Source organism: Malaclemys terrapin, chromosome 10 (assembly GCF_027887155.1).
Source record: "Malaclemys terrapin pileata isolate rMalTer1 chromosome 10, rMalTer1.hap1, whole genome shotgun sequence".
Taxonomy (NCBI): domain Eukaryota; kingdom Metazoa; phylum Chordata; order Testudines; family Emydidae; genus Malaclemys; species Malaclemys terrapin.
In genome coordinates, this window is record NC_071514.1 from 83,012,460 (window position 1) to 83,039,072 (window position 26,613).

The 26,613-nt window shown below is 43.1% G+C and overlaps 1 protein-coding gene across 2 annotated transcripts in view; it reads left to right on the forward strand.

Moving 5' to 3' along the window:
- Positions 1-26,613, forward strand: part of LMF1 (lipase maturation factor 1) — a 340,789-nt gene that overhangs the window by 276,234 nt on the left and 37,942 nt on the right. For both annotated transcript variants that reach the window (XM_054042585.1, XM_054042587.1), the window contains 2 exons: positions 20,383-20,566; positions 24,514-24,667. In XM_054042585.1, coding sequence (XP_053898560.1) covers positions 20,383-20,566; positions 24,514-24,667 — 338 coding nt within the window. The remainder of the gene's footprint in view (positions 1-20,382; positions 20,567-24,513; positions 24,668-26,613) is intronic.

Consider the following 26,613-nt stretch of genomic DNA (forward strand, 5'->3'; position numbering starts at 1 on the left):
CTACTTGTGGAAAGTAAATCTAAAATTTGCAAGCGTGAGGGTTTTTGCCCAAAATATTTAAGCATTTATCTAATCAGGGAACAGAAACAATTCCATGTGACCTCGGGCCAAGCGCAGCTGTGCACTACAGCTCAAATTTCAAATATTCATGATGAAGCCATAGAGCAAATAATGTTAAGCGATATTTATGAGTAACAAATAAATTAGAGGAAATAGAGATCTTCTCATGGTTATTCCCCAAAAGAAGCTAAATTCATTGAGAGCATGTATTTCCATGGGGTGTCCCTCCGCCCCCAACCCATGTGGCCTTTGGGAAAGAGATGGCTAGGAGCAGCCAAACAAGGACTGAAGCCAGCAGGAGCAGCAGCAGAAAACAGTTCAGGCAGGGTCTGATGGGTCTAACATCATCAGACTGCTGTCTGCAGATTTTGCTATGACCATTCTCCTCCCCTTTGCTGATTTGCTGTTTTGTTTCAACCTTCCCTCAGGGTTTCCAGCCCACTGTCTTTCTTTGTCTTTCCATCTAGCTCATTGGTGGGCAAACTACAGCCTGGGGGCCACATCCGGCCCTTCAGATGTTTTAATCCGGCCCTCAAGCTCCCGCTGGGGAGTGGGGTCCTGGGCTTGCTGTGGCTCCGCGTGGCTCCCGAAAGCAGCAGCGTGTCCCCACCCCAGCTTCTACGCGTAGGGGTAGCCGGGAGGCTCCGTATGTTGCTCTGGCCCCAAGCCCCGGCTCTGAAGCTCCCATTGGCTAGGAGCTGCAGAGGCGGCGCCTGCAGATGGAGCAGCATGCAGAGCCTCCTGGCCGTGCCTCTACATAGGAACCGGAGCCACTGCTTGAGGTAAGTGCCACCCGGAGACTGCACCCCTGACCCAACCCCCTGCCCTAGCCCTGATCCCCCTCCTGCCCTCTGAGTCTCTTGGTCCTAGCACGGAGCACCCTCCTGCATCCCAACCCCTCATCCCCAGCCCCACCCCAGAGCCCACACCCCAGCCTCCCTGCCCCAGTGCAGCACCCCCTCCCACACCCTGAAATCCTCATTTCTGGCCCCACCCCAGAGCCCTCACCCTCTCCCACACCCCAATCCTCAATTTTCTGAGCATTCATGGCTCGCCATACAATTTCCATACCCAGATGTGGCCCTAAGGCCAAAAAGTTTGCCCACTCCTGATCTAGCTAATGCCCTCCTACCATAGCGCTACCAAAAGGATTTCAGTAACAAAACACTTCCGCCCCAAATTGCAGAACCGGCAGGAAGTTGTTCACTCTGCATGTCTGTCCTGTCCCTTTCCCCTGTCCTGTGTCTGCCTTGTCTACTTAGATTGTAAGTTTTCGAGGCAGGGGCTGTTTCCTGCAGTCATGTTTCTGCAGTTCCTACCACAATGGTACTCCATTCTTAGTTGGCCTTACGTGCTACCTTAATAAACATATTGGCTCAGCTGTCCTTACAGCACATGTTAGATGGTCACTCAGTGGGACAGAACTCAAACAAGTTGTTTCTATTCAGAGCTGGACAAAATGTTTGGCTAAAAAATGCAGATTCAGGCTGGGTGAAATATTTTGTGAATTTGTGTTGATTTTGCACCAAAAAAAAAAAAACCACACGATTTTGCCAAAAATCAGTCTGCAGAAATTCTGAAAAAAATTGAAAATTTTAATTTTGTCAGTCTCTAAATTAAACATTTTGATTTTTCTGTTCAAAATTATTTTTTGTTTCAAAATTTACTTCAATTTTATATATTTTTTAAAAAATTGAAATGTTTAAAAAAGTGGAAATAATATGAAGCTTTTTTGACTTTTCAAATCACCAAAAATATTTTTTAATAAATGTTTTTGGATTGACCCAAAATGTTGGTTTTTTTCCAATTTTTCAGAACTGCCAGCAAACCAAAAAATCAATTATTCACACAGCTCCACTTCTACTGGACAGAGAAATCCTTTTCCAGAAGGCAAATTTTCCGTAAGCAAATGTAAGGAGACAAAAAGTTAAAGCTTGAAATCAAATGGACACAGTAAATGAAGTGGCGTTTTCAGTTTGACCAGCACACGGGTAACACCAAACAAGATTTGTGGAAGTCAGGTAATCTCTGCTCCAGATTTAGCTAGAGATTTGGGATGACATCCTGGCCTTCTGAACTCAATGGAAAACTCCCATTATGCTTTTATTAGTCTTAACCCTTGGTCCGTGGGCATTGCTTTGCTAGACATGCTTGTACTTTTTGGGCCAGACTAGTGTGTCAGTAACATGGCCGATGATGGATTCTCGATCCCCAAGTGCTGAGTTTGGCCGAAGAGCCATGACTTTGCCATTGCAATAAAGCCCCTTTGACTGTATTTTCTAGCGAGGTAAATTTAAAAAAAGAATCGACGACCACCTCCTGGTAAATTACTTGAACTGTCTTAGCAATATGGAAATAGACTCCACTCACTCAGAATGGGAATGTATGGAACATGGGCTTGTTAAGGTACATGTGGCATCCTGCTACCCACTGCTTACCACGGCCTGACACCATCTGAAATTATCTTTTCAAATTCCTTCCCTATTTAATACGTGCCAAGAGCCTGCTTCATAGCCCATCAAAGATCTCTTCTCATTGTCTTCACTGAGGTTTGGATCAGGTTCCGGATGCCTTTTTCTCCACATTGAGCCCTGACTTACAAATAAAAATCTCCCCAAGGCATTTTGCTGTGATAACCCACTCTCAGCATGCAGATTGCATTAATACCATAGACCAAGCTATAGCCGATCGCTGCTCAAAACGGTGTTTTCCTGCACAAAAGAGCTTATGTCCCTTTTTCCTTCCCACAGCCTCTGCACTGTGTATTTTGTTTGCAATCTATGCCCCTGCTGCTCCAAAGGTTCCACAGGCCAACTCGGCCACAAGCATTTGTCTCTGTGCCTCCAGAATCTCATCTAGTCCGCGGTGCAAGCAGCCCATGTAACTTTTTATGTTTTGACAGTTTTATAACTCTAAATTTGCACCTTATGGAAAACTCTGACAGTCAGTGATTAATTGCAGCTCTGGAATTTTTCTTATGATGTCTTAATATCTGAATATGCAGCAGACCATAGCAGAGAGGAGAAATAAAAATCTGTAACAGAATACTCATGGACAGTTTGCCTAGACGTGTACTTGCTCGTGCCTCCCACCCTAAATGAGGGCTTGCAAAAGAGATCATTACATTCGCCTTTATTTTTTTTTTCTAAGATGCAATGCTATTTTCTACATGTCTCGTTCAACTTAGTACTAGTTTGAATGGAAGAACATAAGAGTGGCCATACTGGGTAAGACCAATGGTCCATCTAGCCTAGTATCCCGTCTTCCAACAGCAGCCAATGCCGGATGTTTCAAAAGGAATGAACAGAACAGGGCAATTGTCTAGTGATCCATCCCGTTATCCAGTCCCAGCATCTGACAGCCAGAGGCTTAGGGACACCCAAGAGCTGGGGTTGCATCTTTGATCATCTTGGCTAACAGCCATTGATGAACAATTCTTTTTTTTTTAAACCCAGTTATAGTTTTGGCCTTCACAACATCTCCTGGCAATGAGTTCCACAGGTTGACTGTGTGTTGTGTGATGAAGTACTTCCTTTTGTTTGTTTTAAACCTGCTGCCTATTAATTTAATTGGGTAACCCTCGGTTCTTTTGTGTCATGTGGAGTAAGTAACACTTCCTTATTCCCTTTCTCCACGCCATTCATTATTTTATAGACCTCTATCATATGCCCCCTTAGTCGTCTGTCTTCCAAGCTGAACACTCCCGTCTCTTTAATCTCTCTTCATGTGGAAGCTGTTCCATACCACTAATCATTTTTGTTGCCTTTCTTTGTACCTTTTCCATTTCTAATGGGGCGACCAGAATTGCATGCAGTATTCCAGCTGTGAGCGGAGCATGGACTTCTATAATGGCATTATGACATTTACTGTCTTATTATCTATCCCTTTCCTAATGATTCCCAACATTGTTATTTTTTTTGACTGTCACTGCATATTGAGTGGATGTTTTCAGAGAACTATTCACAATGACTCCAGGGTCTCTTTCTTGAGTGGTAACAGCTAATTTAGACCCCATTATTTTGTACGTATAGTTGAGATTATGCTTTCCAATGTGCATTTCTTTGCATTTATCAATATTGAATTTCATCTGCCATTTTGTTGCCCAGGCACCCAATTTTGTGACATCCCTTAATAACTCTTTGCAATCTGCTTTGCATTTAACTATCTTGAGTAATTTTGTATCGTCTGCAAATTTTGCCACCTCACTGTTCATCCCTTCTTCCAGATCATTTATGAATATGTTGAACAGCACTGGTCCCAGTGTAGATCCCTGGGGGACGCCACCATTTACCTCTCTCCACTGTGAAAACTGACCATTTATTCCTACCCTTTTGTTTCCTATCATTTAACCAGTTACCAATCCATGAGAGGACCTTCCCTCTTATCCCATGACTGCTTACTTTGTTTAAGAGCCTTCGGTGAAAGACCTTGTCAAAGGCTTTCTGAAAGTCCAAGTACACTATATCCACTGGATCACCCTTGTCCACATATTGGTTGACCCCCTCAAATAATTCTAATAGATTCATAAGGTCTGATTTCCCTTTACAAAAGCCATATTGATTCTTCCCAACAAATTGTGTTCATCTTTGTGTCTGATAATTCTCTTCTTTATCATGGTTTCAACCAGTTTACCTGGTACTGAAGTTAGGCGTACCGGCCTCTAATTGCCAGGATAGCATCTGGAGCCTTTTTTAAAAATGGGCGTCACACTAGCTGTCCTCCAGTCATCTGGTACAGATGCTGATTTAAGCGATAGGTTACATACCACAGTTAGTAGTTCTACAGTTTCATATTTGAGTTCATGCAGAACTCTTGGGTGAATACCATCTGGTCCCAGTGACTTACTACTGTTTAATTAATGAGTTTGTTCCAAAACCTCCTCTGACACCTTAATCTGGGACAGTCTCTCAGATTTGCCACCTGAAAAGAATGGCACGTGTGTGGGAATCTCCCTCACATCCTCTGCATTGAAGACCAATGCAAAGAATTAATTCAGCTTGTCCACAATGGCCTTGTCTTCCTTGAGTGTTCCCTTAGCACCTCGATCATCCAGTGGCCCCACTGATTGTTTGGCAGGCTTCCTCTTCTGATATACTTAAACATTCTTTTGCTATTAGTTTTTGAGTCTTTTGCTATCTGCTCTTCAAATTCTTTTTTGGCCTGCCTAATTATAGTTTTACAAGCTATTAAACAATTCAACAAAGGTATGTTGTGGTAACTAACCAATCTCTTTCTTTCTTCAATTTTCAAACCAGGAGCCTGTAGAGTCGGTGTCTTATAAGCACTTGATTAGTTAAAAGATCTAATTAACAGCTGGCAGTGCAAAGCACAGATTTGTTACATTATGTTCAGAAGATGTAAGTTAAACAATTAAAAATTAAAGTTTAGCTGCATGATTTTTAAGCCTGAAAATAGCCTCTTTCTTTGTTTGAAAACAAAGCCGTAAAATGATTTTTTTTTTAAATCCTGCTTTGCAGATGCTTTTGTGCCCATGTCACTGATACTAACGTAAGCCCTATCCTTCTTCATTGGCTCCAGCAGCACTCCATACTGGTGCAACAGCAGTTCTGCAAGCCCCAAGTGTTCAGAAATCATGAGTTGCCCCCACCCATCATGAAATTAAGAAATAGTAAATAATAAAATACATTTTGGATTCCTTATATTTGCCTTTTGGATTTCTAAGCTTTTAGGTCACACTCAGGTCATATTTTTTCAATTTTTTCTCCACAGTCATGAGGGCTAGAAAATATATTTGCTTCTTTTTAAATGAAAGGTGAGTTTCTCACAATCGCAGGACTCTAGGAGTTGGGATTTCAAGAAAAACACCAAATATCCTGAAACTTGCAATCAAATCGTGAGCAATGGCAGCGTGGCTAGCCGTCTGTCTATATGCCAGAAGTTGCAGAATCAAAGATTTTGATTATAAACTGGAATGTCAAAATTTCCTTTCCTCCACTGATGATATTTGTACTTGACTGAGTTTGGACTATGGACTGACATTGGCACTTACCGGCACAATGCATTTGGGATTCCAACACAACAGGGGAATCTTCAAACAAACAAAAAAGAATCATATGTTTATTCATTCCCCCTGCCCACTTCCTTGGGTTTTTGGGTCTAAGCTACATGGCACTGCCCCTTTTAAACTCTACATCCCAGACTGGCTTTTCCTGAAAACAGCAGCTAAGACTTGATATTTATGTGAAACCTGGTATCCTTCTGGATTAGAAAATGGCCTGTGTTCTGATCTGTGTCACTGACCTTGCCTGCTTTTCCCTCCTCTCTATCACATGTCCGTGGGTGTGTACAAGTGATGGACAGTCCTCGTGCCATTATTATTATTATTATTAATTTGTATTGCAGCGGTCTCCAGGAGCCTCAGTCATAGACTATTACCCTGTTACGCTAGATCCGTACAAAAACCTAACCGCTACTGTGAGTATCCATGAGGAAATATTTTTGGTTAAAATTTGAGCAGCATTCAGATGGCTTCCTATGGACTCAAAAAGTATGTCTTCATATTCCAGGCAAGTCAACTGACCTTGTCCCTAGTAGTTAGGTTGAAGGGTACCTCTCTGTGCAAATAAGGTTTGTGAGAGGGTTAGCTAGAAGTACCTCCCGTTGTCTCATGGAATCACAGACCACTGTGGTTCCAGTTATGAATGACTATCCTACATCTGCTTTATTTTATTTTTTTATTGAAAGTGATCATTCGAATTTTTCAAAACTAGAGTTGGAATCTATACCTTAATCCAACATCTTCCCTTTCAGGTTTCATTAAGGTTTTGTGTTTGGAGTGAGGAAAGCGGCAGGGGCAACATTGGATATAAAGGAATTCATCCATAAAAGGAAAATGTTCTTGTATGTTTTGATGAATATATGTGCATAGCATATATATGTATAAAGTATGCATTAAGCACCAATAATATGAAGCACAAATATTATAAGTGATATCGCCTAAATTGGCCTATATCCTAATCCTGTTCACTTATGCTAAACATCCCATAACACCTTGCAGAAGTGAGCATTTGGCATAAGCAGATAGGAAACTTGTCAAAATCAAGATTCGTTCCTTCTATGTCTTGGTACAATCTAGGGAAATACCTTCATGGACCAGTACCTAGAATATTAGTATCCAGAACAAAGATGAGGAAGGAACAGAAGAAGTTAGAGAATTGGGACAAACTGATGGGTTGGCTTTTATTGACACGTAAAGAGATGTGTAACTTGTAAAAAAAATGATCATATAAATAATACCAGCTGAAACGTGTAACTTTGGGAACACACCTTCTGTGTAAGATGAACGTAACAAGCTGCACCAGACGCCTTCCCGGAGAATGGTATAATATAGAACCTTTTTCCTGTACCATGTTATTGTTGGCTTAGAGCAATAAACCGTACTGACATTGGTTATTTGGTCTCTTGAATATATTTCATAATGAACCAAAGTGTGGTCAAGCAGTTGACTATACAGTTTATCAACATATGCAGTGTCACCAGCTATAAATATTGCTGATGTGTTAGAGCCAGACCCTGGTCTTATTTACAGCACTGCAAATCTGGAGTAGCTCTCTTGACTCCAGTGGAGTCACTCCAGATTTACACCAGTGTAACTGAGAGCAGAATGGGGCCTGCAATCTAGCTGAAGGGGCCGGGGAACAGCACAGTTACCTCTTTCTCTCCCTAAATAATGAGTAAGTCTACTTGTGGCTAGAAATGAGGTTGGTATCACAGATGGGGTTAGTCCTCTTCACATGCTTTATTAGCACGATCAGTGAGGGAGTGGGTGAACATTTAAATAAGCCACAGAAAGAAGCCGCTGCTGCTATGTTTGTTATTGTAATACTTGGTTCATTTTTAAAAAAATAGCACTAAGAACTTCAGTGACTGGTGTTGCGCTCAGCAGTGAAAGCTCTTTTCCAGAAAGAGACCTTGTGGTAGTGTTTTGTTTTGTTTCCTAATCATGAAAACATCCAAAGGGAAATGAGATTTACACTGGCGTATGCAGGGACACAATACAAGCTGTCCTGTCTGGCTTTGTCTGTGAATTAGTCTTTAACAAAAATAAATGCAATAAAAAATTGGGCACCTTTTTAATGATGTTAATAATTATTTATTATTTGAATTTTAGTTGCAAATAAGATCCCCAATCATGGACCAACCCTGTTATGCTAGGCGCTGTACAAACACAGAACAAAAAGACGGCACTTGCTCTCAATCTAAATATAAGAAGGGAGACAACAGGTGGAGAGAGACAGGTCAGGGAGGACAAAAAAATAATGAGGTAATGATGCCTTGTTAAAAAATTGACAAATTCAATACCAGGGATGGACAAATCAGTTTGGTTGAAATAAAAAAACCCAATAGTCCCGTGAATATGGGTTAGCAGTTGGGACTCCATCCTTTTTCAGTTTTCTTTTCTTCCTTCCTCTCCTTGACAAAATGTTTCGAAGTCAGAGATGGTGGCAAAGCTAGGATGGTGAGGAAAGGACAAACAGATCAGCAAAACCTTTGGATAACTCATTTTTTTTTACAGGGTGGTTTCACTTACATTTCCATAGTTCCTAACTCCAACATAATGCATTACAGGGAAAGACAGTAAAACAAGAGCTGGTTGCATTAAGATTAAGAAGCCAGTGGCAAGGGAAATTTAATTGTGCTTTTTATCAGTTAGCGGGCAGAGCTAGCGCGGCAGTAGCATGAGCATGAGTCACTTTGCCCTGTCCCCATCTCCAACCTAAATGGATTTCTCTTTCTTATCTGGCAGAGGGAGGAAATTGAGCTTTTGGTTTAATGCCCACTGCGAGCCGAGACTTTCAATTACACCCAATTGTGTAATTCCAGCTAATAGAAACGAGATGGAAATGTCAATTCACTTTGTTTCTCACTTGCTTCTGCTTGGACCTGGGCCATCCTCCCAGATGACAGAAGCTGCAGTTCTGTTTTATCTTCTGAACCCTCTTGGATTGCAGGCGGGTTTTAAGTCTGCTCGAACCTACATATGTTTCCAGCTACTTCAGGAGAGCATGAGTGAAAATGTAGCATAGAGCCTTAACCGGAGGACTTTACTCGTGGTAGGGCCTTTTGCAGAAGCAATCCGTGGCGTGATCTGATTGCAGCTGCTATGACAGAAAGAAAGACATCTAGGTGGAGCTGGGCGGAGAACAGTCGTTCCATTTCGTGGAGGGTTTTGAGATTGTTTCGTTCCAGTTTGGATAGAAAACCAGAAATGTTGAAATTCTACACAAAACGAAATTACAGTTCTTTGCCCAGCTCTACTGGGCGCCCCGGGCAAGGGGCATTGAACTTATCCTACATCAAAACATGAGTGAGGAGGTAACTTTACGTTAAGGTCTCTTAGTTGGAAACTTGTTCTTCAGCATTTTCTCTTGGAAATTACTTTGCACTGGTTCTTGTCATGGTAAGCTGCCAGGGACCCTGGGAAGCCCGGGAGCCTGCACTGCTGGGGAACTGGGATCCTGGGAGCAAAGATTTCCAAGCTCTCAGCTCCCCATCAGCGCTCCAGGCAGGCTGCTAAGGACCAGGCAGATGAGCTTCCAGGAGATCACACAAATTTTGAAACCTGCCTGGCAGGTAGGGTTCCAGCAGAATTTTGTCAAAATTGACACTGTCCGGCAAAACATTTCGATTTCAACAGATCAGAAAATTCCGACGAAAATTTCCTCTAAAATGTTCTGACCAGCTCTATTATAGGGAATTCCACCTAGGTTGTGCTCTCCCAGACTGCGAGATGGGTCTCTTCCCAGCCTAAACGCTCTGGAGATGCCAGTGAAACAGAGCAGTTGTCCTGGATTTTAACTCAAAATGATGATTCTCCAGATCTTTGCTTTTTCAGAACTAAACGTTACCTCTCCATTGGCTTTAAACGCTTTGTTTTAATGATCAGGACTGAGCTGGTTAGTGAAAAGCTTGGATTGTTATTAGATGTGGAAAAAATAAAATATGCTCTTTGACTTCATTCCGATTAGCTCATTTAATCAATAAACACTCGCTCCTGCTTCTGAACCCAGCCTCTGGGTACCTCTGAATATGAGATCTTAAACTTTGCATTGTGCTCAATGAAGAAAGCCTGAAGTGTTTTATAACCAGAATCATCTGATTTTGATATTACACTTTTATTTAGATGGATCCCAAGCGCTTTGCAAACTAGATATACAAAACTCTTTTCATCCTCCACTGAAATGCACTGATCTATAGGGTGGAATGTAGCAGCTGTCCAGCAGCATGCCTCAGTGCTATACGGTGTTTTGGGGGAGAGGATGTGAAGGGTATCATAATCATTTGAAACTGCATGGAGAATGTAGGTGCACCAAATGCAATTACCTGAGTTGAAGTTTGGCCAGGTGGATGCAGCTAACTCTCACCCGATCTAATGTTGCAAAAAATTCCATGATATCTTTTATGACCATGAGTAATCAGGGCCTCAATTTTACATCTCATGTCAAAGACCACACAGGGCCCCCTAATTACATACTAAAGCATTTTTTCAGTACTGACTCAGGGCCAGATTCTGATCTCATGCTGGCACAAACCAAGAGTAACTTGCTTTGGGTCTGAAATGCTGCCACCTCCTTCTACCCTACTCCTGGCTGACTTAAGGAGATGTCTTCAAGTTCCTGGCTTTGACACATTTATTCTCCTTTGCAGCTTGCTTATGCAGAATGCCTCTTGCCGATCCATTGACTCGTCTGCTAACAGCTACAGCCTTCTGAGTTAAAATCTCTCAGCTAAAACAACCACTGAAGGGCTACTCTTCTAAGAGCTGGAGTTGTTCCTGATGTGCACCCGTAGCGTGAGATCAGAATGTGGTTCTCCAAGGGAAGACCGTCACTGACTAAATCGCCCTTCTCACTTTCTGTCACCCTTTGGGTATATCCCCGGAGGAACCTCCCATCCAAAAACCGAACAGGCCCAATCCCAGGAATGCGTTACTGTTCCATGTGAGTGAAGGAGTCAGAAACAGGGCCTTACTTTCAGAGAGCTGATGAGATCACAGTTTAAGATGCTGCTGAAATGCCCATTGGGACTTGCTGGTCCAGAGAAGCAGCCTGTGGTCATTGGCTAAATAAATAAATAACAAGGTCTCAGAAGTTACACCAAATCTCTGCAAAGGGTTTGCCATTAAATAGCTTTGTGACGGCTTCCTCTGTAGGAAGTAACTTTACCATCAAGGCTGGAACACTGTTGATAATCCAGAGCAGAGTAGCGATATATTCCATCTTTCTGTAAAATCATTCATTCATTTTGTATTGTTCCAACACTTACAAAAACAGTCCATCTGCAGCTATTTTGCCTGAAATATATTCACTTGGAACACAAGCTTTTAGCAAAAGAGTCAATGGATCAGGCAACACCAAGAGGTAGTTGCATAACAAAGCAGAATAAACGTGTCAAAGTCAGTAATTTGATGACATGTCTTCCTTCTGCAAGGCGAAGGGCAGTGGTGGGAGGCGGCTTGTATTTCAGACCCAAAGCGAGCAACCGATCCCAAATTCGCATACAATACTTCGGTAATTGAGTTAAATGTATAAAATTTCCTGAAATAAAAATACGCCTTGTAAATTCTTGCTGCATGTTATGAATAAAGGCAGCGAGACCAGCTTTAACTCCTTTAGCATTGATCTCATCCTACATGAAAGGATGAGTGAGGAGGTAACATTAAGATAAGTTCTGTTTGTTCTTCAGCATTTACTCTTGGAAACTACTTTTTGCTAGTTCTTGGCTATACAGGCCACGAGGTAAAGGAGTCTACTATACAGCTTATACTGCAGCACGTGTATGATTACTGATTATTCGTGGTATCATCATATCACGATTCCCTGTGCGAGCGAGGCCGCGTGCTATTGTGTCCGTTTTGGAAATCTGGCTAACGGAGACAGGGGAGCCCGAACATCTACAGCCCCTTAGCCTGAGTCCCGCGAGCCCAAGTCCGCTGGCAGAGGCCAGCTGCCGGTGTCTAATTGCAGTGTAGACATACCCTGAGAGCTGGGACGAGAACCCTCCTTTCATAACTGGAGGAGGGGGAAAGGGGAAAAGAGGAGTTTGCGAAGTTCTTCAGAGAGAGCAAATAAACAAATGCTATTCTAATCGTACATTGGAGAACAGAATTTTGAAATTGTTTCTTGGGGTCTTGTTTCTTTGCATTCCTAGGGTGAGAAGGCCATTGAGATGCATTTCTCTTGCCCTGTGAATGTATGAGACACATTTTCCACCACATCTGCGTACACCCATAAATCTGCAGCCTGGTATAAACCCTAACTCAGAGGGGAGTCTCTGGACTCAGCCTTTCTCCGGCTGAGTGGGGGCTTTCTTTAGCTGTGACAGCAAAAGCAGATTGTGTAAAAGTGATGTGAGCTGCTTTTGTGATGGAGATTAAGCTGAGATCACCAAACTCACTGCATGCAAGAATGTAAGCTGGAGTCGAGCCAGCTTCCCTCTTTCAGACCTTATCTGGGTGACCTATTTAGCCCTTTTTTCTCCTGGCAGTTCTGATAGCTTTCTGAATTTCTTTGGGATTCACAAAACAGGCTTATCTGCGGCATAAAACAGAACGAGTGGAGAGAGGTAATTATTTTCCTGTGTGTTACTGTGCACTAAATAGTTTTGCAAAACAGATTAAATCCTCATGTAGATAGAGTCAAAAAGTGAACAAGAGATTAAATGAATAATAGGGGAAAATTAAATGTACTTGCTGTTGTCATTTAATGGGAATTTCTTGACTGTGCCTACAATAACTTTTGGGGAAAAACTACATATATAAGTATTTTTCAAACTGAAACCAGATGGGGGAATCATAGCCTGTTTTTCTTTGTGGGAGGCTATGTTTTCATGGTACGCAAGTAACTGGAGGCACATTAAAATCAAATTTGGCTTTCAAGGCTTGTCCTTCCTATCTTTTTGCAGGAAGGGCCGACTCACGATGTTATGAATTTCAGATTGTCACTGTGGGAGGGGATTCTTTGGAGAAGGGGCCGGAGATTTCAAAGGAGGAAAGTTAACTATTTAACCAAAGAAAAAAACGAAAGTTGAGGAAGCCCGAAGTCTGCCTCGAACTATCCCATCCCAATTTTTCATGGGTAAAGGCCTCTACACTTATTGCGGCTGTTGTTTTAACTACAAACAAAAGACTGCTAGGCAATTCTCACTGCAGGTAAAATGTATGATACCTGCCCCGAGGAGCTAGCAAACAAATCTCAGACACGATGCAATGAGAAGGTGACAAGGCACTGGGGATGGGAAGAAAAGAGGAATAACCTCGGTAAGCCAGTAAGACAAGACAATGATTGAACAGTGGCTAGGGCAACCCACAATGGATCACTGGAGGTTTTTTCCCCCTGAGATAAAATAGACTGAACATGTAAAACATTTGATTCAGACAATTCCTTGTGGGTATCACAGACAGAGTGGGTCTCCAGGAGGGTTTTAAAAGAGGAAAGAGTAGAGGCTTTGCAGGCCAGCCTAAGAAGGGTGCTCCATGCGTAGAGGTAGGCATAGAAGAGAAGCAGAACAGTTGTTAGTGAAACAACTTTGCTCCCTGATTTCCCTGGGTCACTTGCACTCTGGGTTTGGCATGGGGACTGCACTGGTTACGCTGGTGGCTAATTTGCTAGTGCTGGAGAAAGACCAGTTGCCCTGACTGGGCAGCTGCTCATCCATCCCAACTGCTCTCCCGTTGGGGCTCTACAAAGTTCCCTTTCTCATTCCCCACCTGCGAGCCCCTCTCCCCTCAGCCCCCCTCGCACTCAGTGTGAATTGGAGGGCAGAGGGAGATAGGGAACAATCCTGGTTGCAATGCCATAAAGACACAGGTGACACACAGCTCTCTGTGTGACATCCTGCCACTAATGAAGCCGATGGAAGCTTTACCATTGATGGAGTCAGGGTTTCACCCACCATCTTCTTCATCAAACCCAGCTGGTGCGTTGTGTCTGATTTCCCCACAACTAGCAGAGACTTGGACTAGAAAGAGAATGAGGTGGCCAAAGCTCCATCCGGACAAGCTAGAGCCGATGGTGGTAGGATGGGAAAACATCTTGAGCTCGGTGAGATTGAAGGCTGCTCTCTCTTTCTTTTCCCTTCACCCAGTACGAGGAGAATTCACCTGCCTCTTCTCCAAGAGATGTCCTGTTTGGTGACATCTTTGAACTCCCGCTTGTTCCCAGCTCACCAAGTGCAACCTGGTGGCCAACAACTGCCTTTTCTCATCTGTGTGTAACACACGGGAACCTGGCAGTGCGTTATCGATGCAGTGAAAAGCCAAGGAGTCGGACTAACTAAGAGATACCATTCAGAAGTTTCAGCTGAAACAGGATGCAGATGTTCGCCTGGGATAGCTGCAGGAAGTGCAGTGTGCCAGTTCTCAAATGATTCCACTGGTTACCTCCTGGCTCCTGTGTGCAGTGGCTTGGCATTGATCTAGAAAGCCGTGTAAGGCTGGGGCCCTGTCTAAGAAATCTGCTTCCTTCCCCACTGTGACATTTCAAGTCAGCTGAGGGACCATCCCCAAGTCCTGAATAGCGACAGCCAGGATCTTCCAAGGGGAGGAACTGTACTCTCCTGGTTAGTTCAACAACTTGAGCGCATGGGTCTGTGACACAGAGAGGACTACGGATGAAAAGTGCCATATAAGAGCTAGAATATATTGTTCTGCCAATGCATAGATGAGACAGTCTCTTCCTTTGCAGGCCTTTTGCTGGAGCAAAGTGAGCAGGAGTTTGTCATTTATGTTATGCGAGAGAGGAATTTGTTTGGATATTTTTTCCCAATGATAAATATAATTTGTGCCCTGTCTCTTAAAAATTGATACCTGCCCCAAGTGACCTGGCTACTGGACATGTGTAAGTTACTGTGTGTGTGTGGGGGGGTATATATATATATATACACACACACACGCTCCAGTACTAACTAGTGACCACATCCACATGATCTGGTGTAGCCTGCAAATTCACAGACATCCCTAGACTGTGTTTAACTGTTTACAAGCTATTGTTGCTGTTCCTGCTGGACAAATATACAGTCTGTTACAAAGAATATGAGCTTCTAGTACCTACTGTACGTTTACAACAATCTCTGATTTAAAAATAAAGAAATAAACAGCCGAACAAAGAAGTGTAACCTGTAAAGAGTTATAGGGGTAGGTGCCCATTTTCTGACAGAGGGGTTTGGTAACAGTGCAGGGGACAGAAATATAAGGAATAATTGTTTTTGGGCCTAGAACCAGGAAAACTACTTTTCCAAATTAATCCAGCGAGAGCCATGAATCCACAGTATCTCATATCACACTTCATAAAACTCCAGTCATAATCCATAAAACTGACATTATTAGATTAAAAACCTCAGTTCCTCCTATAAGGAGTTTGCTCATTAGACATGCTGTAGTTTTATAACCTTAAAGTTCCTACCCAATTACCATGATTAATACTGTGCTTTAATAAAAAAAAAATCACCACGGGGGTTGGTACCATCTGTTTGTTATAATTGTGCATTTCAATATTGTCCAGCAAAAGAGAGGTGTACACTTATAAATACAAGTCAAGCACCAGGCTAACGATGGCATAGTACAGAAGTAGGTAAGAGAGGATGCAACATACTCTTCTTGATTGTAGTGCATAGTATGTATAAGCCTTTAAAATATTGTAAAAGGAGTATTGGTTGTTATGCAGGATGCATATTGAACTATCATTCTTTACACATCTGATGGCAAAGGGACAATTGTTCCATCTGCACATAGGTAGAATAACATCTGTATAGTGCTTTTCATCCACAGACCCCAAACAGCTTTTCAGAGGCCAGTTTCATTATACCCATTTTACAGATGAGGAAACTCAGGCTTGGATAGGGAAAGTAACTTGCTCAAGGTCAACCAGCAGCCTAGTGGCAGAGCCAAGACTAGAAGCCAGATCCCCTGCAGTCCAGTGCAATGCTCTATCCTATTACGTTATTGGAGATATTTGCTCCTCCAGCTGTGAGATGAATTAGGTTGGTTGATACGCTGGTGCTCTCTGGAGGACAGATGGAAGCTTCCCTCCAATGCTTTTTCTTTCTTTGGGAGGAGAAAGTAAAACATGAAGGATTAGGAAGTTGTGTGGAGAAAGGGAGGATTAGATAAATGTGCTCTGGCAGCCAAAGCAAATACGGGTCTGAATCATGAGGGTCGACTAACCCCAAGGTATCCTGGGCCTAAAGGATCAGAACTGCAGAAGACAGTTGCTACTCAGCTGACAGAGTTTCAGTCTTAGCATTGGCCAGACAGATCTGTCACATAACATAACCTCTTTCCAGAAGTGGCCAAGAAGCGCATCGTTAGGACAGCCAACAATCGTAGAGGTGGAAGAAATGACAGTTTCACTGATCACTTAATTGACTTCCAAGTAGAAGTTGTTTTTTTTGGCCAACCTCAGGATTAAATGGTATTTGTGCCCCCCGGGAAGGGTATAATATTAACCATTTATTGAATTTGTTCATTGATGCCTTTATATTAATCAAATACCCAATTGTGATCCACAAGATTCAATTTGAGTAACTCAAGTTAAAAATTTGTCAGGTTCATAATTCCACCCACAGACCAAAAAATGCCAAACCTATATTATTTTTGAATCCCCTGATTTTTAAGGGCTGGTGGAAATAAGATATTTTTGCTTCTGACTTCCAAGCAATAAAGAGAGGTGAATCACTACTGAAAAAAAAATGAGTGTAACAGACCACCCAGTTGCTACTTATAAAGCTGTAAAGTGATCCTGTGTCAAACTGGCAAACCAGAGAATTATTTTCTTAATATTACCGCAATAGTGCAAGGAAAATCAAATAAAAACCAAGAACATGGTTTCCCAACAAAGTAGCTAGGTGAGAAATACATTCATGAATACAGGCTGATTAATATGCATTGAACTTAAAGCTAAACCATTCATGGATCAGAGTGAGAACTATATACACATTTGCTGCTCTGAGTACCACATGTTACATCCCAGGAACTTACATGTGTATGTCATTCAGAACCAAGTGGTGGTGTTTTTTTAATAATTCTGAGTAATTATCCAACATGGGCTAAGAGAGTAATTTTGTTTACCAAAAAGCAGTGAAGACGTTTGCAATGTGCTGTAATTGGGCATGGCTCGCCCCTTTAGGATGCTGTCGCACTGCTCCTTGAATGTCCTCTCAGCATTTTCAAACATTGCAACTTGCAAATATGGACTTAACAAAACTATGCCCATGTCAGACAAATAAATGATATGATTTTGATTTTGTTTTAATGAGTAAAGTTAAATTATTTTAATAGAACATCAGCTGAAAGGCCTCAGACCAATAGTATGTGTTTTATTAATGTTTCAATGGTAGAACAGCATTTTAGTGACTCTAGAAAGTCGGGAGACTGAGTATGCAAAACAGGAGAACTTGCCTAGGAAAGAAAGAAGCCAAACTGTATGAGCACACTTGAGGATACTGCAAAGGGAAAATCAGGGGACTAGTAATAGGATATTCAGATAATTCTAACTGAGATGGTCATATGGTGAAGATGATGGAATATGGTGTAATTCTAAACAGATTTAATTAAATCGGTAAAAAGTCTGTGTGGACACTCTTTATTTTGGTTTAATCCAGGCCTGCTTCGGTTTAGCTTAAGTTAATTAGGAACAGGTTGAAGACAAACAGCAATAAGCCTCTAAAATAAGAGTGTGCACACAGGGGTTTGCACCAGTTTCATGGAACCCATGCAAGTTTCTGTGTAGACAAGGTCTTAAGGATCTCAGGATTTGACCTGAGGGCTACATGTGTTGTTGTTGTTGTTTTTGTGGTAAAACAGGGGAAATTATTTCATCTTATTTCATTTCAAATTATTTCATTTTATTTCATGCTGCCCATCAACCCTTATCAATAGTTACCACTAAGCACATGAAATAAGGGCAGTACCACACAGATGCTGCTGTTTGGTACTTGTTCACCTGGTAATTCATAGATTCGTAGATTCCAAATTGTAATTATCTAGTCTGACCTCCTGTATAACACCGACCAGAGAACTTCCCCAAAATAATTTCTAGAGTAGATCGTTTGACTAAAATCTTGATTTAAAAATTGTCAGTAATGAAGTCTGCCAGTTCCAGTTAAAAATATATATCTTATTTCCAATCTGAATTTGTCTAGCTTCAACTTTCAGCCATTTGATTATGTTATACCTTTCCCTGCTAGATTGAAGATCCCATTATTAAATATTCATTCCCCATGTAGATACTTATAGAGTATAACCAAGTCACGCCTAACCTTCTCTTTGTTAAGCTAAATAGATTGAACTAGAATGATGCTCACTGCTCTGTAGTGCATAAAAGAGCAAAATTCTGCCTTCCTTGACAGCTCTGCAACCCCAGTGACATCAGGGGAGTTTTGAGAGTGGGAAGCAATAATAATGATGGAGAAATTGTCCTGTGTGTTCAAGTGGTATGTGGAGTTCTAATGAAAGACTCCGAATTTGGGTTTGTAATTCAGCCTGAGCAGAGATGTAGCTCCATCTTTTCTGTGGCTGACCCATGAAAATGGCAAAAAAGTGACATCATGTAACTTTAAGGCTGTAAAATAAAGCCATATGCTCTGAAAGCATGTGATTCATGACCACGCCGAAATGGACTGTGACCAAGAAATGACTGCTTTAGACTCATTAAGATTGGTTGGGGAACTGGGTGCAAGAAAGTTCCTTGGATTTTCAAATCATTGTAATGAGAAGAAAAAATATCCTATATCTCAAAAACCTGTCCTATACAGCTTACAAAATACAAATATTTATGCTCTTCCAAGAGCTTTCAAATGTTCCCACTTTTTCTGTTCTGCGTTACACATGCAAAACATCCTCATAAATGGGTAATAAAAGCTAAAATAAAAAATACCTCTTCAAAAACATACACAGATATTTAAGGGCTGTTTTTTAATTAGAAGTGCCAAAGTTTTCCTCTAGGGTTTCTGAAACCTTGGTTTCCCCGACATGTGGGCATAATCAGGAAGTAACCACGTAGACAATCAAACATGGACCCAAACAACAGCATAGTCACAGAGGTGAGTAGGGAAATCAAGTCACCATGCACGGGAGATCCTTTTCTCACTGAAAGTAATGGCAGAACCCACTTTGAGTGTCCGTGGGAGCATGTTCGGGTCTCTAGTGTAGTGGGGTTTTTTGCCATGTCTTTGGTAATCTGAGACAAGAGGAAGTTTAGCAGAGAAATGGGTGCAGGATTGTGATAACGCGGTATCCAGGGTTTTCTTGTCAGTGCTATTGAATGCATGTAAATAGCTTCTGAGAAAGGACTGTGCTCACTGTTGTTTCAAGCACTTTACTATGGTATGTGCTCTGTATGGTATTACGGTACACGCCTTAGGGGCGTTTCTCCTGTCTGTGGTCACCCCAAGAAGAAAAAGTGGTTACTTACCAGTGATGGCAGTTCTTTGAGGCGGTTGCTTCTAGAGGTGGGCAGAAAGCCGGGGCTGTTGCAGGGGAATTGTCACCAGACATTGCGTGTCTGAGGTTATATGAGAGAAGTGCCATCTACAGCCACTCAGTTCTTCCTCCTCCATGACTGTAGATGGAGGAAGCTCTGCCATTTTCTCGCTGTCTGAAGAGCCAGGGTCCTAGCTAACCCTTTTTCATAACGTTCCCCCCCCCCCCATATACACACACACACACACTTTTTTATTGTGGTGTTTTTAGTGGTTTAGAGTAGCTGTAGGATTGCAACTATCACACAGTGTCAATGTGCACTTGGGTCTCCAGTTAAAATTAGCTCAGTGCACGGTCCCTCCAGAGCCAGGAAATAATGCCCGGGGAACCCCCTTTGCAGTGCAGAAGCAACCGGGCACAAATGTTTATACATATTTTTAAAGTAATTTTTTTGTTTTAAATGGATCCACTCAACATTTCCATGAGCTTGAGCAGGTGAAAGCCTCTTTGGCACAGGGCTGTCTGGCCCTGTCTTCAAGATCCACCGGCGACGGCAAGTGAAATGATGTTTGAGATTTGAGGCCTTCCCCAGAGGATGACCACAATGACGGCAGAGGTTTCTCTACAGGTTGGCAGGGCATTTTCAGACTCCCAGATACTTCGTTACAGTCGTACTGTTCCAAACCAGTCACTGCAGCTGTAATTATCATTGTACCTAACCTTGTTTCAAGAGAACAAACCATTGTGCACATGGACGTTTCCTTTCCACTTATAGACAAATGCTGTTGTACTAAGGTTGGGACACAATTGCTTGGAAACCTGGCCAGATGACACTTTTTCAGTGCATTCCCCTGCCTTCATTGTTTTCATTCTTTCCTACTTAGGTGGTCTTAATTATCAGTGGGAACCTGAGCTTCCTCAACTGGTTAACCATAGTGCCCAGCATTGCCTGTTTTGATGACACCTGCTTGGGATTCCTGTTCAGTTCCAAAGAGGGATGTGTGAAGGACCAAGTGTTGAAGATACAAGCCAAACAGTCAGCAGGACAGAGACTTCCTTTAAGATACGGTAGGTCATTCCTGTGAGGAATAAAATCTTATCTACCTAGTGCTCTTATCACTTTTATTCCAAGCTCGGCCACTGGCCTGCTGGGTGAACTTGGGCAAGTCCCTTCACCGTTCTGTGCCTCCGTTTTTCCACCTGTAAAATAGGGATAATGATACCTCCTTTGGAAAGCGCTTTACATGAGCTAGGCCTTATTATTATGTATGCAGGGGAAGGGAAGTATCTTTGTGTGACAATTCCCTAGTGGGATCATCCACATTGAAGGACTTCTGGATCTTCAAACCTAAGCCTCTGCTACTTCCACTAAAGAACCATTAGCACAGAGGTAGGAGCTGACTTATACACTTCTATCCTCCAGCTACATGGGGGGATACTTACATGGTGTTAGTGCAGGTTGTATTTGCTTATAGAAAAATAAGCCTCTAAAGCTAAAATTCTGATATCGTTGCTCCTGGTGCGTGGCACCTTGTTCCATTGACTTCAGTAGGAGTATTTTAAGGTACTATTCAGCATGAGGAAAAGCATCAGATGTATCAAATAGAAAACTTGTCTCCACTGAAGTCAATAACAACACTCCCGTTGATGTCCATGGGACCAGAATTTCAGTGTGGTATTTTTTTTATGTTTAAATGTGGAAAACGTTTTTCACATTTATCACACTTGCAGTTTTGCAGCATTTGCCACTGACACGATGGACATAATAGCTCTGTCCAGATGTCTGTAGACTATTTGGGAGTCGTCATTGTTCCAACATAAGCAGAACGTTTTGATTCTGGAATTAAATCAGTAATTTAATGTGGTGCCAAACCAAAAAAAAAGGAGGGGGGAGGGCATAAAATCGTCTCACAAATTTTAAGGAGTGGGGCTATCAGACTTTGTCAAGAATGCTGGGCTTGTTCGAGCATCAAGAACTTGGCTGTCAAATTTCCCTGGGCATATAGTTTGGCCTACAGGTATAGCATGAAAAAGTAAATAGAAGTTTTGTTAATCTGAATAAAAAAGGAACAATGAAGCATGTGGCTAATGTACACTGCTAAGATTTAACAAAAATAAAATCATATCCCCAAAGAGAACTGATAGCGCAGAGAGAAGGGGGATTTACTTATCTGGGTAACAGATGTAGAACTGTTTCTAGGATTTGTATAAACAATATATAAGCAACAAATTGGACATAATATCAACATCAGTTACAGATGCTAGTTTTTAAATATACCAAACATCCTTCGGAAAGACAAAAACATGTTTACAAAATAAAATGCCTGCCTGTCGTTCTTTCGAAGCAAGCCCGATCCACCTCAGATTATGCCGTTTATTAAACAGAAGTGTTTTGTTTCAGTAATGCTCATTACGTTTCATTACACATGTATTTATTTTAAATATTTTACTAGAAGAAATCTCTTTTAGTTGCAGCATTTAAATTCCAAGTCGCTTTCCAGCAGGGCTGGTAAATCCAGTGATTGGAGTGATGCTAGAGATCTCCTGTTGAGTTGTGTGTTTTTCAGTCGCTCTGAGCAAACCTGTGCCTGTCTTGTGGGAGAAGAGACAGAAAAATGGTTCTTCAATTTACCAATCTGTGAATCGTTTTGAGGATGAGAGAGCTCCTCTTATGACTCAACTTCCTAAATGTACTCCATGACATTCTCTGATGGGTCCCCCAGACCACAAGTTAAGGATTACTTAGAAGAACCTCCCACACTTGCTACAAACTTGGGTTCAGTCCCAGCTTAAATCCATCCCTGTTGCAGAAAGCGCTTATGCACGTGCTGAGTAATAATGCATTGCTGAGTCGGTGCCTTGGACAGGAGGGCCGTGTAGCAAAAGTCCTAGAGGAATGTTAATCCCAAGAGTCAGAAGAATGGAGTGTGTGGCATTTTGTGCCCCTTTTGTTCATGTGAAGGTTTTTATAAGGAGCCTGTCACATGAGACCAGATATTCATGGCACCAACTCCCATTGATTTCAATGAGACTTAAGTGACTAAGTACCGTTAAGGATCTGCGCCTTGGTATCTAAGGGCCTGATCCAAATCTCACTGAAGTCAATGGCAAGATTCCCATTAATTGGGCTGCAAAGCAGACCCTGCACCTCTTCCGCCAGTTTCACTCCTTTCTGTTGCCATTCTCCACATGGATTATACTGTAACTGTGGTTGAAGATCAGATCGGTGCAACTTGGAAGGCATGGTTATGATGAACACAGTTCTGTAGGTGTCTGTGGTGCTTTATAGCCATGCAAGAAGAGACGACCTGTGGCCCCAATGAGGTGACTGTCAAAGGGCCAGATCCTGCATTCACCCAGTTAGTGGCAGAGGAGTCCAAGTAGGGTGACCAGATATCCCGATTTTATAGGGACAGTCCTGATATTTGGGGCTTTTTCTTATATAGTCACCAATTACCCCCCACCCCCGGTCCCAATTTTTCACACTTGCTCTCTGGTCACCCTAAGTCCGAGAAGCAGGGGTATGCAGAATCAGGCCTATATTTAGGCCTGGTCCCCACTAAGCCCCCACTTCGGACTAAGGTACGCAAATTCAGCTACGTTAATAACGTAGCTGAATTCGAAGTACCTTAGTCCGAACTTACCGCGGGTCCAGACGCGGCAGGAAGGCTCCCCCGTCGATGCCGCATACTCCTCTCGGCGAGCTGGAGTACCGGCGTCGACGGCGAGCACTTCCGGGATCGATCCGGGATCGATTGATCGCGTCTTAACCAGACGTGATAAATCGATCCCAGAACATCAATTTCCTGCCGCCGGACCCTCCGGTAAGTGAAGACGTACCCTTAGACAGCATCCAGACAAATGCTGACCTGGGGAGCACCAACATTCGCAATAAAACTTTGCAGTCATTGGTGTTCGTATCTGATTTGGTTTTTTCCCTTACAGGCTAGAAGCCTCAGGCCATCTGAAGGACAAAACAAATTCCCTGAGCCACTTATGTATTGCTTTGCCTGATCACAGAGGCAGCCCTGCTGCGATGCAGGGGGCTGGGTTAGATAACCCACCCGAATCAAGTGATTCTCCAAAAATATTCCCAGACTAAACAATTATTCAGACTGCATGAGAAGTTTAAATAACCATCCCGCTCCTGCAGAGATAGGAGGAAAGCTACGTGCATCTGCTTTGAGTCTTCTCCTTTGACTGTCCACATTACATTAAAAATCATCATAAGCACAAAAACCCTTTAGAGGCTGCCTTAGCTTATTTGTCTGACTGAAATACTTCATTTTATCCAGTACAACACCAGTCTCGTTTGCCGTGTCCTTCATGCAGGCCATATTCCAAAGCACTTTGCAACATAAAATAATGCAATTCTGAAGTTGAAATAATAAGTGGTAGCCAAAGGAAAGAGAAGTGTACAGAGGCACTAGCCAGGGAAGAGATGAGAATCAAAGAGAGGAGTTGTGTCAGTGGCAGGGAGATTCAGAAAAGCAAATTCCAGTGGTAAGAGCTGTGGAGGAGTGGTCTCTCTTCCACCAGTGGTGAGGAAGGACAAGGAAAAGGCTGGTGTTAGGAACCATGATGGGGAATAGAGAGGGTTTAAAATCAGCTGGAGGGAGTCCATGGAGAGTCTTAAAAACAAGGAGGGCAATTTTGAACAATGTCTAAATGCCAGCTGTGGTTTTTTCCTAAACTAAAACTGTTATTACTCGAACATTTTAGACATTTTTCTTTTCAGCCCCTTCTCAGACTATTTAGAGAAAGGCAGATCTTTGGAGAGAGATTTCATGGCCTACTGGCGAGGATTTGTTTGATTACATGTAAGAATTCATCCACTTTAGCTTGAAAGGGAGCTGACACCAACTGTTAGCAGCCTTCTGAAATTGCCTGTCAGGTGACCTGAAAGGATTGTAGGGAAAAAAAACTATCTTCTTAGAAGCAGGGTCTGAACTGATCATGAGCAACTTCAGACAGTGAAGTCACTTCCTTTCTGGTTCTGTTTGTGTTCTAACCAGGCTGCTGTGTCCGCAAAGTGGTGAACGTCTCATTTGGACTCCTGATCACCTATCTCAGTATACCTGTCGTGCTCAACCTGCTTAATTCCAGACAAGTCATGAACACCTCATTCAACCCGCTCAGGATAGTAAACACGTACGGCGCTTTTGGAAGGTACTAATCATTTGAATAGACCCACAGTACACCTGCTCTGTTCTATTCTCCTATCAACATCATGAAATATAGTCAATTAGCCAGCCTTTGTGTCTTATACATTTCTTTTAATCCTTCTGGTAGCTGATCGGTTCAGAGTAGCCGTTCATTGGGGATGGTGGGGGGAAAGGGTGTGCTTGAAAGGGATCACAAAATCCTCTCCTACGGTATTATAATTTATTTGACTATAGTTTTCCTTTAAATTTATAACTGTTCTTAAGGGGCGCAATATATTAGATATAAAAACATTATGATAATATGCATAGAAGGTAGAGAGTCATATGGGTCATATTTAGAGTGATTTTTTTTCTCTCGTGTGTGTGTGTGTGTGTGTGTGTGTGTGTGTGTGTGTTCCTTCCTCCCTTCCTCCCTCCCTCTAGTTGGAAAAATCTCCTCCATGAACCTGCCTTGCCTTTCTGCTCTGGCAGGAGGAAAGTCATAAGGATGCCTGTAGCGGGGGTGACGAATCACTGGCACAGTGCCTCCTGCTGGTTGTCTCGGGAATTAGCTCTCCAGCTCCGGAGCGCCCTCTGCTGGCCAATGTCCCACTTGTCACTGGTCCCCATGTCCCTCCCAGACCCCGGTGCCCCTTCCCTCGGGGTTCTGCCCTCTACAGTACCCCCACAGTCTCTGGGTCTCCCTCCCAGGGGAACCCCCCCAACCCTCTATCCCCACCTTGCCTCAGTGGTTACTGCCAGTCATCATCTAGCCCCCGCTCACTGGGGCGGACTGCAGTCTGTAATCCACTCATCACTGGCAAGGGGGGTTTGGACCTGCTGGCTTTGCAACCCCAGTACCTCTGTAGGCCTTCAGCAAGGCCTGCCACCTGGGGAGTTGCCAGGCTGGAGCTCCCTAGCTCCTTTGCCTTTCCCCAGCCCTGCTCTATCTCAGGGACCCTGCTCAGCTCCCAGGCAGCCAGGTCCTTCTCTCTCCACCGCTAGAGAGAGACTCCTACAGCCTCTGGCCCTCACCCCTCTTATAGGGCCAGCTGTGGCCTGATTGGGGCGTGGCCCCAGCTGTGGCTGCTTCCCCCAATCAGCCGAGCTTTTCCCCACCACAGCCCTCTCCCGGGCCTGTTTTAAGTCCTTCAGGGCAGGAGCGGGGTGACGACCCTGCTACAGTGCCCCTGAAAAAGAGCCTTCTGCATGATAGCATACAGAGTTCTGCATTAGGTGGTTGGGCCACCGTATTGTAGTCATACTAGCTATCTCTGCAAGTGTCCACATAGGCTAAATACTTATCACTGCTTTCAACTGCATAGGACTTGTTCCTCTATCTAACGGTTGGAAACTGGCTGGTTTTGCGGTAACACCAGAGAGGTAGGGAAGGAGAAGACTCTCAACATAGCATGTGCAATCTGTTGTTGTTGCTTTGGTATTACGACAGCGTGCAGGGGCCGATTGATGATGAGGCCCCATTGTGCTAGGCTAGAGCAAGAGACATTCCTTGCTTTGAAGACCTTGTAATCTGAATAGACCAGACAGAGAAAGGGGAGAGGAAAGGGGTATAAAATAGAAGCGGAGTGATGGTTTACAAACAACATGTTAGTTCCCCAGTTTTTGTGCTTGCAGCCAGGTCGGGCTGATGCGGACGAGAGTGTGTTTAGGTGCCCGCAGCACACCCATTGTGGGATCTGCGTGCCTGCTAGTTCCTCTGGGTCAGTTACTGAGCTGTTTGGAATTTAATCTGTATCTCTTGAGGATGTTGCGGGGAGGAAGTAGAACTGGAGGGCCGGGAGTTCGATCATCCTACCAGCTGGGTGCGCAATTCCTACTGAAGTCGATATGAGCTGTAGCCAGGCAGCTAATGGAAGGACTGGGCTCAAGCCTTTTAACCCAGTTGGAGGGTCTGAGGTAATCCTGATGAAACTGGCCAGTCTTTCATAGTTAGACCTCTGCTTCTGCCAG